The sequence below is a fragment of the Myxocyprinus asiaticus genome, chromosome 2, assembly GCF_019703515.2.
Source record: "Myxocyprinus asiaticus isolate MX2 ecotype Aquarium Trade chromosome 2, UBuf_Myxa_2, whole genome shotgun sequence".
Lineage (NCBI taxonomy): Eukaryota > Metazoa > Chordata > Actinopteri > Cypriniformes > Catostomidae > Myxocyprinus > Myxocyprinus asiaticus.
In genome coordinates, this window is record NC_059345.1 from 52,368,581 (window position 1) to 52,384,067 (window position 15,487).

The 15,487-nt window shown below is 36.3% G+C and overlaps 1 protein-coding gene and 1 long non-coding RNA gene across 2 annotated transcripts; both read left to right on the forward strand.

Moving 5' to 3' along the window:
* Window positions 1-498: 498 nt before the first annotated feature.
* On the forward strand, window positions 499-2,232 carry LOC127451423 (uncharacterized). The gene is made up of 3 exons (XR_007899100.1): window positions 499-714; window positions 852-984; window positions 1,285-2,232. It is a non-coding gene; the product is annotated as an uncharacterized LOC127451423 (long non-coding RNA).
* A 601-nt stretch (window positions 2,233-2,833) lies between these two features.
* LOC127451414 (ras-like protein family member 11A-like) lies at window positions 2,834-8,230 on the forward strand. The gene is made up of 4 exons (XM_051716131.1): window positions 2,834-3,301; window positions 3,893-3,949; window positions 4,035-4,117; window positions 6,708-8,230. Exons 1-4 carry the CDS (start codon window positions 3,151-3,153, stop codon window positions 7,176-7,178), a joined length of 762 nt encoding a protein of 253 aa, XP_051572091.1. The 5' UTR covers window positions 2,834-3,150; the 3' UTR covers window positions 7,179-8,230.
* Window positions 8,231-15,487: the final 7,257 nt, after the last annotated feature.

The following is a 15,487-nucleotide window of genomic DNA, read 5'->3' on the forward strand; positions in this document are numbered from 1 at the left end:
TTCTACACTGAGATTCCCTACTTTCGTTGGATAGTTTAGAAACGCCCATCCTGGTTTGGAAACGCCCACTGATTTCTACACTGAGATTCCCTACTTTCGTTGGATTGTTTAGAAACGCCCATCCTGGTTTGGAAACATCCACTGATTTCTACACTGAGATTCCCTACTTTCGTTGGATAGTTTAGAAACGCCCATCCTGGTTTGGAAACATCCACTGATTTCTACACTGAGATTCCCTACTTTCGTTGGATAGTTTAGAAACGCCCATCCTGGATTGGAAACGCCCATTGATTTCTAAACTGAGATTCCCTGCTTTCATTGGATAGTTTAGAAACGCCCATCGTGGTTTGGAAACGGCCATTGATTTCTAAACTGAGATTCCCTACTTTCATTGGATAATTTAGAAACGCCCACAGATTTGAAAACACCCATTACTGTTCTGCAGAGACCACCGGGTGGTGGTGTCAGAACAGCTGACGCAGGCTTTTTGGATGGTCTTCAGGAGTTAGCGGTTCTCAGCACGGACAAACTGGAGGATTTATTCGGTGAAGTGTTTTTATCTTTAATATCATTACTGTACACCAGAAAATGCAAAAATACCATTCCATAATCAGAACTGGACAGCTCATGTGACATCAGCTCTTATTAGATGTCACGGTAGTTTCGTGAGCTTTAGCTTTGCTTGTCTGTAATGCCCACTGGACGCTCAAGTAGGTTCGTTTACTTTTTCTGATTTTTTTTTTTTAGTAATGCAAATGTCTCCTTTCGGCGAAATTTGCCGTTTTATAACCAAAATATGTCACCTACATAATTCATTTAGTTCATACCCTGTATCACTCTGTCTACACCAGACGCGAGCGGTGCGTCACTGATACGAAGGCCGTTTCACAACACTCTTGTCACGTGCTTCAGGGCTTCAACACGCCGCTCTAAGCAAGCGTCACGTGGAGCTTTGCCAACACATGAAAAGCGTTGGTGTGCATGGTAAACATTGAAAACATATTTCAGTTTAGTGTAGTAAAATGTCAGGGAAAAATGTAACTATTAATGAATAAATATCGAATCAAAGTCTGAGTTTTTCTTTGCACTTTAAAACCATCACCAGTGAGGCAAACTCTTGTGTGAAAAATCACAAACTGGTGCAAACTTCAACCTGTTATTGCACAGAAACATTTGCATTTATTAACCATGCTTCCAGTACTCTGATGACTGTTATATGCTAACATAATGAGTTGATATCTTTCTTTAACCTTTTTGCTTTTCTTTCTTATTATCTTTTTATAGGTTGGAACAAATATAGTGGAGTACCTTCAGCTGGCTGAGATGTCAAGGCCTTATTCCCCTAAATCCTACACTTGGCCTGCACATAGAACATTTGAATTTTTAATGTAATTATTTTATGGATTTTATTAATTCCTTACATAAATAGTGTTCTAGTACGTGGACGTTTAAAGGGATAGTTCACTCAAAAATCATTTACTCCCTCTCATGCCATCCCAGATGTGGATGACTTTCTTTCTTCTGCAGAACACAAATTAAGATTTTTAGAAGAATTTCTCAGCTCTGTAAGTCCATACAATGCAAGTGAATGGTGATAAAAATTTGAAGCTCCAAACAGCACATAAATGCAGTATAAAAGTAATCCATATGACTCCAGTGGTTAAATGACTGTGACTAAAGTGGGAAACACATCAGTATTTAAGTCCTTTTTTCACTATAAATCTTCACTTTCCCATCTAAAAGTCAAATGTGGCACCAGTTTAGTTTTTCTTTCAGATGTGAAGTTGGAGATTTAGAGTAAGGACTTAAATATTGATCTGTTTCTCACCCACATCTTTCATATCACTTTTGAAGACATGAATTTAATAACTGGAGTCAAATGGATTACTTTCATGCTGCCCTTATGTACTTTTTAGAGCTTCAAAGTTCTGGCCACTATTCACTTGTGTATAATGGACCAACAGAGCTGAGATATTCTGAACAAAAGCAAATAATTTTAGAAGCAGAAGAAAGGCATACACATCTGGGATGAATGTGAGTAAATGAGAGGTTTTTCATTTTTGGGTGAACTATCCTTTTAATAATACAATGGGTGTTTAATGTTTTTAATGCTTAGTGTAATTAACATTAATTATAAATGTTACTTTATTGTGCTACATGCTGTTTATTAAAACATTTGTCAAATAGTTTAACTGCACTTATTGAATGTATTTATATTCATCCAATAATAAAGGAGCTACCATGTTTACACATATGCTTATGGTGTGGTTTATTTTACAATATGTTTTAAGGATAAAACAATCTGAAAATATTAACCCACTTATGAGATCAAATTAACCCAGCATTTCTGTAAAAATGAACCTGCATTTGGGTTGAATAAATAACCCATTTGCTGGGTTAAAATTAACAAACCAACTTGCTGGGTTAGTTTAGCCCAATGTGTGTTCTGTCCACTGATCTATATATATAAATCAGTGGTTCTGTCCCATATTTAAACAGTGGCTGGGCTAAAAACAAACCAATTTGGGTTATTTTTTTTAGAATGTGTGTGTGTGTGTGTATATATTTATATATATATATATATATATATATATATATATATATATATATATATATATATATATATATATATATTTTTTTTTTTTTTTTTACCTTGACATTTGTATATTATTAAATATATATTGAAAAATATTGAAATATAAAATTGTGTAAAATATTCTATAATTGTTTTGCATATCCCATACAATCATAGAAATGAATTTATGTGGTTCAGAGTGGGTGCCCTGGTTTACTCACGCCCCTCGTGAGCTTTTCCCATTGCTTTTCGCTGAAGACGCAGTTGAGGTCTGTGGAAAGCTGTCTGGCGACCAGGAACTGCGGGTTATGAACAGTTCACAAATTAAGTTACTTCATTTGAGGCCGTTATGCAGAATTAACATTCATGACGTGCAGAAGTGGAGCCAGTGTTTTGGATGTGCTGGATGCTTGTATTTTATTCAAACAATCTGTGAAGGCATTGTTTCAAGCGGAGATCACAGAAGACTTGCGTTATGAGGACACTTAACATTTGGAGCGGGCACATATAGTAGCTCGAGAAAGCGGAGGAGACATGCATTCCTGGGCAGCCTTATAAGAATTACAGCTTCCTAAATGCGTCTTCTTATCGAGCAGCCAAGAACAATGAGCAGTGGTTCTAGCAACTTTCTGCTAGTTCCTATACCGGAGTACCCTGTACTAGACTGCGTGCCCAACAAAAACGTTAAAATAGCTGTTCTTGGGGCAAGCAACGTCGGAAAAACAGGTAAATGCATAAAATGCTGTTTTCTTTTAATATATAGCCTATATATATATATATATATATATATATATATATATATATATATATATATATATATATATATATATATATATAACTTTCTGCCATTATGCTTATTACATTTTTATTCGATTGTAACAGGACATGTTGATCTTGATCTAATATAATGTCAAAATAATGACATTCACGTTTCTAATATATATATACAGTACTGTGCAAAAGTTTTAGGCACTTGTGAAAAATGTTGCATGGTGAGGATGTCTTCAAAGATAATGTCATAAATAGTTTTCATTTATCAATTAACATCATACAAAGTCCAGTAAATATAAAAAAAGCTATATATATATTATAGTGTTTGGGATATTAATAGAATATAGATAGAATATAGACACACACTGATGCACTACTTGTGAGATGTGACATATTGCCATATAAGACAGAAAGACAGACAGACAGACAGACAAACAGATAGATAGATAGATAGATAGATAGATAGATAGATAGATAGATAGATAGCAAACACACTGTAGTATACTATATAATGATACAAAGTTTCCCTTTGGCTTAAATTTCCAGCTCTGATTGTAAGATTTCTTACCAAGAGATTCATAGGTGACTATGAACCCAACACAGGTAAGCCATTTAATAAAACAATGTTATACTATATCCTACTGAAAACTATGCATACTTTTATTCAACATTCAAACTTCATTTATAGGAGCCTTGTATTCAAGGAAGATTAATTTGGATGGGGAGCAAGTTTCTTTACAAGTGCAGGACACTCCATGTGTCTCACTGCAGGTACCTCTAAATAACATTACCAACACTAACTTCCATCTTTCAAAAGGAGCATGTCAGTGGTACTTTATCAGTCATTTAGACCACTCAGTCAGTGCCTGTGAGATTCCTGAACAGTGGGGAATATTAGTTCAAACATCTGGCCTGTAAACATAACATGCAGGGCAGGAGATAAAGAGGGTGTGTTCAGCAGTTCATTAGACTCATGCGTACTCAGGAGGAGGTTCAACAGTTGAAAAGCTCTTGTCAGCTGAATGAATCTGATCCTGTCTAATGCATGGTGGTTAGTAAAGCACAATGGGGCTAAAGGCACCCCTTAAAGCAGGGGTTCTCAACGGGGGTCCCCCCCCCCCACTGGGCATTCAAAGGATGCCAGGGGGCACTGAGAGCAAATTAGTAGAGATGGGGACGTTAGGTTACAAATCAAGTTCCTGTTTGCATTCAAATGTTTATCTAGACTCCATTATATGGGTTGGTATGCATTTGTACCGCAATTCATCTGATTCTGAAGTCTAACAACACATCTGAAGTATCTGGTTTAGCAGCGTCAAATAGACAGGTGGAGTTACAAATCTCCGCTAATGCACCTGTATGGCTCTGTAGATGGGTACAGCTCAATGGACAAAGCAGTGCGAGCACAAAGCAGGTGCGTTTTTACTCACAGACAGATCTTGAGCTCTTAAACGCACACCTCTGTTCATTGCAGCGCTGTGAGAACCAGTGAGAAGCACGGCATGAGACGCAGAAACCATTTGAATTCGCCACAGGATTCTACATGGCCACCCTTGAATTTACTATAGTAACAATAACGGTACATTAGGCAGAAATAGATTCATAATATATATTATCATATCACTGCTTCAGCTCTATTAAATTTGTCATAGGCTACATTAGGGGAGTGAGGGAATATAATACATTTTTGTTACAACTTTTAAATGTTTATATTTTGTATTTTTTGTTTTTATATGTGTTTAGAGTAGGACTACTGTTTGTAATTACAAAAATGCCATAATTTGTTTTATAGAAATCATGTTACATCTAACCACGGTAGTGAAGAAGATCCATGCTTCCATGTGTTTACTATGATCTTGTTACAAATACCACTGTTAAAACTATAAAAATAAATATATTAATACATAAAAATTTTCATAAGGGCAAATGTAAAATACACTATTTGTTTTATTTTTTTTTTTTTAGATGAAATAGACATGTGTAAATCCTGAAAACATAGGCTAAAAGTGAATGAAGTAGAGGGGCGTTCATCAAAAAAAGGTTATGAACCACTGCCTTAAGCGCTAGATGCCACTAGGAATTGAACAAATCTGAAAATGACAAATAACAATTTTTTTTCTCAAAACAAATGTGATCATTTCAAGGATCCTCATAAGATACATAAATTTGCAACATTTTAAATGTTATTCAATGTTAGATCAAATTACCTCAAAATCAACATTTAGACATTGCACACAATGATCTCATGGATCAGGAACATTTTGCAATGCATAAAGACAAACAGGTGTTTTTGACAGTGCTGTGGTAGTTTTTGATATTTAGTGTTTTAGGAGAAAATAAAAACAAAAGTTCCTTTAATCCCAGGTGGGCTTTAGCCCCGTTGTACCCTTTATACCGTATATAGCTGCTATGATGATTGAGAAGATAATCTTTATTTTAGAGTTGCCCTCTTGGTTCCATTATTGCTTAAAACAATTATAAATATAGTAATTGTTAAAATAAATAATTTAAAGGGATAGTTCACCCAAAATTATTTCATTTAGACACCCTCATGCCATGACAGATGTGTATAACTTTCTTTCTTCTGCAGAACACAAATAAAGATTTTTAGAAGGATATTTCAGCTCTGTAGGTCCTTGACAATGCAAGTGAATGGTAGCCAGAACTTTGAAGCTACAAAAATCACATAAAGGCAGCATTAAAGTAATCCATAAGACTCCAGTGGTTTAATCTATATCTTCAGAAGTGATATGATAGGTGTGGGTGAGAAACAGATCAATATTTAAGTCCATTTTTACTATAAATTCTCATCCCTGCCCAGTATGTAGCAATATTCATGAAGCATGCAAATTCCCAAAAACAAATGAGGAAGAATGTGAAAGTAAAAGGGAAAGTGGGGATTGATTGTTAAAAATGACGTAAATATTGATCTGTTTCTCACCTACACTTGTCATATTGCTTCTGAAGATATGGATTTAACCACTGGAGTTAGTTGTATGGATTACTTTTATGCTCCCTTTATATGCTTTTTTGGACATTCAAATTTTTGGTACCCATTCACTTGCATTGTATGGACCTACAGAGCTGAGATATTCTTCTAAACATCTTAATTTGTGTTCTGCAGAAGAAAGAAAGTCATACACATCTGGGATGGCATGAGGGTGAGTAAATGATGAAAGAATTTTCTTTTTTGGGTGAACTATCCCTTTTATTGTTCAAATAAATTTTTTTGTAATGTTAACTAGTTCTCTCTTTTCTTTTTACATAAAAAGAATCAGCTGTCTTTTCCAATATCATGTAACATTGTTTACTAATAATTTCATCCAAATAATCTTTAATACTGACTATTTTATCTTTCCAGGATGATGTAGAGGGTCTTTATTGTCAAGAGCAGATCAACCGCTCAATTTACTGGGCAGACGGGTATGTTCTTGTCTTCTCCATCACTGACCTCAAAAGCTACCATACCATCCAGCCACTCTACCAACATGTGCGTCGAATCCACCCCAGTGGCAACATCCCTGTCATCATTGTGGGAAACAAAAACGACCTGCTGCGTGCCCGGCAGGTCCCAGATCATGAGGGTAAGGCCCTGGCTGATGAACTGGGAGGTCCCTACTTTGAGGCATCGGCCAGGGAGAACCATGAGAGTGTCCAGGCTGCTTTTCTGCATCTATGTCAGGAAGTGAGCCGAGCACTGGTAGGAGGAAATGGGGAGAAGAGAAAAGGAGGGCTACATCTTGCAAGACCAAAGAGCCCAAACATGCAAGAGTTGAAGAGAAGGTTCCGGCAAGTTCTGTCATCCAAAGTGAAATCAGCTACTGCTCTATGATGAAGATTACGACCAGTGTGACTGCAGAGAATTCGGAAAGTTTACAGAATAACAACCAGCTGTTGCTGTGAAAGGAACAACAGTGAAACTTGCCGGATGTTTTTGCAACTGACATGGGACTCCTGGCATTGCCCTTTTAATCTAATGTTTTAAAATCCATAAAGCCTGGTTTTGTTTATTTGTTTCAGCTGCTATCATTCATGCATTTTTTTTCTCCAGTGTTATTATTCCTTTAGTAACATGATTTTATATTGACTGCTAATGTTTGGGTGAGAATTTGAAAATGAGATTGGCACTACTATTTTGTCCAAGCCCACTATATCAGTTTAATGTAAAGGAAGAATAAACAGAATTTGTCTTTGACTAAGTCTGCTTACTACATTGAAAGAAACAAAATAAAACAAACATAACATCTTTGACACAAGACAATAGCAGTCATTCCTACAAGGTTCTCATGTAGCTTGTTTCCTAAATGTTATTCCAGAATAGTCACAACATTTCATCTTACAGTGAAAGACATTATTCAGCTATGTTGTTTTATAAAAATATTGGAGGAAAAGGTTGTTAACTGGTGGTTCCCATGACCTTTGACCTACTTACACTGTGTCAAGGACTTTAAGTTCGCTGTGTCGTTTTGTAGTGTCTCCTTCACTTGTTCTTTTTCAGATGTCCCATTCAGCCATTCTACTGGACTTTTGTTTATCTTGCAGGACAGATAAAATTGCATTCCTTTGCAGCAGGTATTGGAGTCCTGGACTGAACTATTGGCCACGCACTCAGTGACCTTTCACCTTTAATAAATGACTTTTCTTCCCGTCACCTAATGGAATAATGAATAGCAGATTTGATCAGAATGTGACCAACATTCTCCACTCTCTCAAAAAGTGAGAGTAGGTGTTATACTTGCTATACTTTGACAAAGTAAATGGCAGAATTGTGGTAAGATGAATATGCTGTGTTGATTTTACTTCTTTCTCAATAAGCATGGCTTGGTCTGTTTTCTCTCTTGCTCGCCTTCTCTTTCTTTTACATAAACCCACTACCTTTAATACCAATTCAAAGACTTTCTCATGCCAGCATCCCACTGAAAACTGAGCCCCTTTAATTTCAACTGAAATTTCCTCAAATAATTCTCAAATATTTTAAACCAGAGAATGGCTCAGTTCTCAGAGCTTGTTGACCTACTGCCAGTGTTTGAAGTTCCTAAAACCCTTACCAGATTTTGAAGCTGTTGTTAAGCATTCGTTTTTTTCGACTCCCCAGTTCACACTTAAATGTTCATATCTAAACCAGCTGTGGGTATCTCTGAGGTCTAACTGTTCCACGTTAATAGCACTTCTTCCTTTGCACAAAAAAAAAAAAAAAAAAAAAAAAAAAGGATATTTTTTTACATTTTTTTTATCAAGAATGGTTAAAAATAATAGCTCTTAAAAATCACTAAATAAATAAAAATAATTATGGGAAAATAGTGAATTGGGCACAGTTGGCCTGTATTTGATAGAACAACACAGACTCAAAACTGCTGACGTACACTGTTACTGGAGACTGGGCAAATACAAACATGAACATATCAAATGAAGTATGATCCTCTGAAAATATTTTCTTATCAGCTAAGCATTTAAGCATTAGACAGCATAGTGTAAGTGTACAGTACACATTATTAGTGCCGCACATGCATGTATGGGGGAAAAACATAACACTGAATCAGCATTATTCATTTTAAGACAGTTGTCAAAAATGAACAACTAGAGAAAATGAAATTGTGTACGTGCATGCTATCTGGCAAGACCTTAACCTTTGAGTACAGTTCTAAAATTCTGAGAGATCTGATGCTTTTGTAGAGTAGATCTAAGCCTGAATCAGTGGCTTCTCCCTTCTAGTTTTTACAACACAGATTTAATCATCCTTATGACATTATGATTATGAATGGCTTCCTGTGCTCTGGTATGGCCTTTTAAAATGACAAAGACAGCAGGGCTTATGTCGTCCTCTCATGAACAGTATGAGTTGGTGTTTATCCTTATTTTCAAAAATATGGTTTATTTGGGAATGCTGGTCAAGGACCTTTGAATTCTCAGCAGAGTGTTATTATTCAAATTTATTTATAAAGCACAAATTAAAACAACAGATGTTGACCAAAGTGCTGTACAATACAAAAGGGTAAAAGTAGCAATATAATACACACAGAACACACAAATAATACAGAAATACAAAGCACAGCTTCTAGGACTGATTAAAAGCCAAGGTGAAAAAATATGTTTTCAGCTAAGTTTTTAAATCATATATTGTTGATGCTGATCTAATATAAATGGATAAACTGCTCCACAGTTTAGGGGCAGCTACCGCGAAAGCACGGTCACCCCTCATCTTATCTCATCATATCTTATTAAAGGAGAAACAGCTGTGATGTGAATCAGTTATAAGAAATATATTTTTCTCCTTCTGAGCCACAGGAAGCATGACCAAGACAATTCCCAAAGGAGGACTGGGGGTGGAACCAAGGAGAAAGAAGGACAGAAGAAAGAGGGAGAGCAAGAGAAGGAAGTGAGGCAATGACTTAGAAGAATGGAGGAAGAAGGAGAAATTTCAAAAAACATGGAAATATCTGGTTGATAATCTCATGAGAAATTATTATTAAGACCTGATAACATGCTTCCATTGTCATAGACCCCAGATATAAAACCAGAATAAATTAATTATCGGTAACACTTTACAATACGTGTAACGAATGCAGGAAGAAGATAGCAGGATCTAAATGCAGCTTTGATTTAATAAGAAAATGAGTCCAGATAGAAAACTTTGAAAATACAGGAACAAAACAAAACTAAAACTCGGGAACAGAACAAACGTCACATCCATGGGGATAACAGGAAACAACAACTGACCAAGACACAAGCAAAAACAAGGACATTAAATACACTGTAAAAAAAAAGTTTTACCTTTAAAGAAATAAATGGTCATTTTGAAACATATGTTTAAAATCATGAACACTCACATAAGAGGAAGACTCCAGTCATATCAGTAACCTTATAAAAGCTGTTTTATTCAACCCAATCTCATAAAAATTCATACATATTTTACAAGTTGGCTATTTCGTATGATTTCGTTCGATTTCGTCACGTACAAATACTCGGATGTCTAATGCGGAAGTAAGCGCGAGTTCCGCGCATGAGGCGTTATGGACATACTTATTAATATTATGCCCTTACCCAAACCCCTTATCTAAACCTAACCGATCAGTAGAGTGTGTAAACATGATAGGAAGCTGTTGTTTGTGACAGAAGCAAGTAATTGTCGCGTATTACATGGAAACGATATCCAGCGACGTCATTGGCTGTGGTAAAAGTTGTACGATATCATACGAATTAGCCAAATTTAGAATAGTTGTACAAATCCTTACGATTTCGCTGTGAGAGTGTGTTGGTTTTATTCTACATGGAGAGGGTCCCCTCAGGGGGGCTGCCATGTTAGGATTACATGACCAGACGAATACTACTCGCTTAAAGGAATATTCTGGGTTAAATACAAGTTAAGCTCAAGCGACGGCATGTTGTTGATTACCACAAAAATCATTTAGACTCGTCCCTCCTTCTCTTTAAAAAAAAAAGCAAAAATCTGGGTTACAGTAGCTGCGTTTCCACTATCGGGCCAAATGAGGGCGTGATAGAGCGTGCCAGGGCCAGTCGTGTTCCCACTGTCACTTCCGGGTCTTCATCATGCCTCCTCGGGGCTTTCTCGGGGCCAACGGCCAATGGCCTTTGGCCCACCGATTAGCCTTGGGCCAAACAAGGCTAACCGGGGACTGAAGCGGGTTCAATGTAAAAGGCGGAGTTTCGCCGAACCTCCCAGGTTGTGTATCCAGTGCACAACGGTACAGGTTTGGGAAAAAATAAAAATGCGGGCACAATACAAATCCAGTAAAACGGCCAATGGACAAAGAGATGACTTTCCATGATTCTGTGAACTTTCATAGACGGTGTGCTTGGACATCGTCAGGCTGTTAGTGGAGAGACCACTTGGGACACCATAGCAGTTACAGTCGGTGAGTTGTCAACACTAACTTATCTTGCTGTTTAGGTTTGACATAAACTCAATATTCTAGATAACTGTCTAGATAACATGATACCTCAGCTTGAGCTTCCCTCTTGTATGTAAAATGGGCAGGGTGTGTGACATTGCCACCGCAGCGGAGAATCAAGGGCGGGTTTTTGGGCATCGCTGTGAAGTTATTGGCCTGATGGTGGGAACACAGATTGATTTTGGTCTTGTGGCTAAAGGTCCGAGGCTATTGGCCCCAGCTACCCAGTTGATAGCACTGGCCGATAGTGGAAAAGCGGCTAGTGAGGCACTTAGAATGGAAGTTAATGGGGCCAATTCGTAAACGTTAAAATACTCACTGTTTCAAAAGTACAACCACAAGATGTAAACAAAATGCATATTAACATGATTTTAGTGTGATAAAATTGCTTACTAAGTTATGTTATTGGCAATTTTAAAACAATTTTGTAACCTGCCATTACAAGGTAACAGGTTGACATTGTATTTCCATTAAAATAATGATATTAACAACATTACAGCTCAAATTATAAACAAGTTTTAACAGAAGATTTAATGTAAGTGCTTTTATAAAATTATAAGCTTCACATTTCTGCCTCTGTCCAAAAATTTGCCCCATTGATTTCTATTCTAAATGCCTCACTGTAACCTTGATTTTTTTAAAGAAAAGTAGGAACGAGTCGAAATACATTTTTGTGGTAATCAACATTATGCCTCAAATGTTAATTTAGCTTGACTTGTATTGAACCCAGATTATTCCTTTAATCTTAGTAACTGCCATATTATTGGACACTTTCACTTATGGATTAAATGAATCATGGCTGACTGGGAATAATGAAAAGAACAGAATAACAACCTATTTGATTCTAATGTTCACAAAATAACTCTTGTATTTGTGTGTATGTATGTACTGAATTGAATAGAGAAGCACTCTAAGAGAAAAGTGTTAGAACCAGGACAAACCTGGTCCTGTATAATGGTCTCATAATCCTACACTTACTGTATATACAACCATACAGGGCAGTCATATTGACCAAATAACTCCCATGAGATGGCTGCCCATACATTTATGGATAACCCACAACATTTTGCCCTTCTTCAAATCTGAACCATCTGGATATAGGCTGCATCTTTTTTTTTTTCCATTGCTCAGGGGTCTGGATTTTGATTGGTTTACTCAAGGTTATGCTTCATTGTGGATAATAGTTGTTGCCAAATAGCAGCCCTGTTGCCCTATTAAACTCATGACATACAGATTTTGTTAAGACTGGGTCACAGAGGTTGTCGATTCAATTATTCAATAATTATTATTTGGTATTTTTTGACTATTAAGCTATTTAGCGGCTATCCTGTGAAGTGAATTACACACTTACACTTACACACACACAAACATGTTGGTGCAGCTATCATTATGAGGACTCTCCATAGACATAATGAGTTTTATACTGTACAAACTATAGATTCTATCCCCCAACCCTAACCCTACCCCTAAACCTAACCCTCACAAAAAACTTTCTGCATTTTTACATTTTCAATAAAACATCGTTTAGTATGTTTTTTTAAGTGATTTGAATTACGGGGACACTAGAAATGTCCTCATAAACCACATTTATAGCATAATACCCTTGTAATTACTAGTTTGTAACCTAAAAAAAAGTCCTCGTAAACCACTTAAACCTGCCCACACACACACACACACACACACACACACACACACACACACACACACACACACACTGGAAGGTAGGTACTGGAAGGGCCATCGTGTACATCAGGAAATAGTGACCATTTGACATTTATACACTCAAATTAATGTACAAGTCATGATTACAGTATCTGTGTTGGCGAAAGAGCGACCTCTTGTGACAGACTGGAGACGTTGCAGGTGTGGATGTGATATTCAGATTGAAAAACTCAAGAAGCTACACTCAATTTATTTTTTATCATTATGCCTATTTCTATTTCTGATTCCAAATGCCTTCCTGAATAGCAAATAAATCCACCATAACTATTATAACAACTGAATTAATAAGGAATGAAAACTCTCTAAGTCAGTTAGATTGTTGAACAGTCATGCTGGGGTTTATGTAGGCAGGCAAATGGAGTTTAAAGAATTGATGTTAATATTTTCTGTTGTAGTAACCAGCAGAGCATTTTAAAACAGTGCCTGGTGATGCATATCTACCCTTTAATGTGTGTATACGTGTGTTTATATAAATGTAAATGAACACGCATTTATAATATTATATGTTTATATTTGTAAGTCATTTAGTATATGTGTAAAAAGTGTGTGTGTGTTGATCAGAGATCAACGTTTGTCAAAAAGTTTAAATATTTGAAACACATTTCTATTGCTTATTCAGGTTGTCCTGACACTGAGGGAAATATCCATGAATTTAGCTATAAGTGGGAGTAGGGCTCTGCCCTACGTGAATGTGTTGGGGCCATGTGTTGCCCAAAGTACTTTTACATTTGCATTATATACTTGTATGCAAAATTTACTATGCTTAATTTGTAATTATTGTCAAAGGACTACATCCCAATGTCTGTTGCAATTTATTAAAGCAATCCCAATTTAGAGTTCACTCCATAGGGGGCCTTCAGCTTCCCAGATTTCCCAAATAAGCCCAACCCACTTTCAGATGTGACTTTAAGAAGTGAAAGTGGAGATTTCGAGTAAAAAAATACTTTAAAGTGCACTCAGTAATTTTTTCTCATTAAAAAAGTTTAACTCCTAAAGACATGATTGTTTTTATTTAATTTTTTTTTTTATTTTTATTTTTTTGCAATATATGTAGGTTCTCATGAGCACTCACATTAAAATGAAGACTCAAGTCACATCAGTAATCTTATAAAAGCGGTTTTATTCTACATGGAGAGGGTACGCACATGGGGCGGCCATGTTTGAATCACATGACCAGCCGAATACTACATGCTTAATCTCAGTAACCGTCCTGTTATTTGGCACTTTTACTCGTGGATTAAAGTAATCATGGCTGACTGTGAATACTACATTTCTACAATGGCATCTGTAACTAAAAACTATTGATTTTAAATTATGATTCATCCAAGCCGCTAGGTGTCAGTGTCAATCCAACATAACACAAAGACAAAAGTTACTGAGTGCACCTTTAAATATTTATCTGTTTCTCAGCTACACCTAATTCCCACACAAAATTCAAGTGCTGCCTTTAAAGAAGCATCTCATAGAGCTGTTCAGCCATGATGTCAGTTTGTAGGCGAACGTGGAAGGCTATATACACCATGGGATTTCCCTCAGGATTTTACTAGATTTAACTTATGAGTAAAATAAGGTCTGTGGTAAACATTACTTAACGATATGTGGATGTTTTGTTCTACAACATAAATTACACACTGAAGCCACCTTGCGTGTGTATGTGTGTGTGTGTGTGTGTGTGTGTGTTTTTAAGTAGCCTATACAAAAAGTAATAAGTCCCTTCACTAAACCAGTTGAGTGAGTGGAGGAGGAAAAGTGTCATTACAATAATATCAGGATTTAAATTATTTTATTAAAATTATATTTATTATAGTAATACATGTTTGTGGTGTTTGATATAACTGTAAACTATAGAAGTTGTGAAATTGTTGAATCATATTTTTTTATTTTTGTTAAATGGAGAACAAAAAAGAAATGATTAGGACAGATGAAGCATGTTGCCAGTCAATAGACAGTTATGATATTTTGTCTACATAGCCATGATTTGTGTGTCAGTAGATGAAAATTATTGATAATACTTACATTCTCTGTAATTTAACAGAGCCTACATCCATATCCTAACCCACATTTTCCATGAGTATAAACGGAGTGTGTCCCATTTAACAAAGACGCAGTTATTGCACAAAATAATGTACGTCCATTTTTCTATTCTTCTAATTCATTGTATACAGTCCATTTACACTTCTAACTTCTTATGAATGTGCTGTCTTTGTTTATAATCGCTGGTGCTTAAGGGAATGGACTAATAGGATGCAGACACTGCAATAACTGAAGAACCTCCAAATTAAATTGTACTTGACCCGTTTAGCACCTTGCGCTCAATTTCGCCAAACCCACTTGAGCTTAGACTTAGCACATGCTTGCAAGAAAATATCAAAACTTCATGGCCATGCCCACTGAGTTTGTACTTATGACTAATGACATAGCACTAGTGCTTTTAAACATCGGGCCCACAGTGTTTACAGTTTTCAAGAAAATGTACCTTTGAATGGCTTACTTATATTTACCTCTCCAT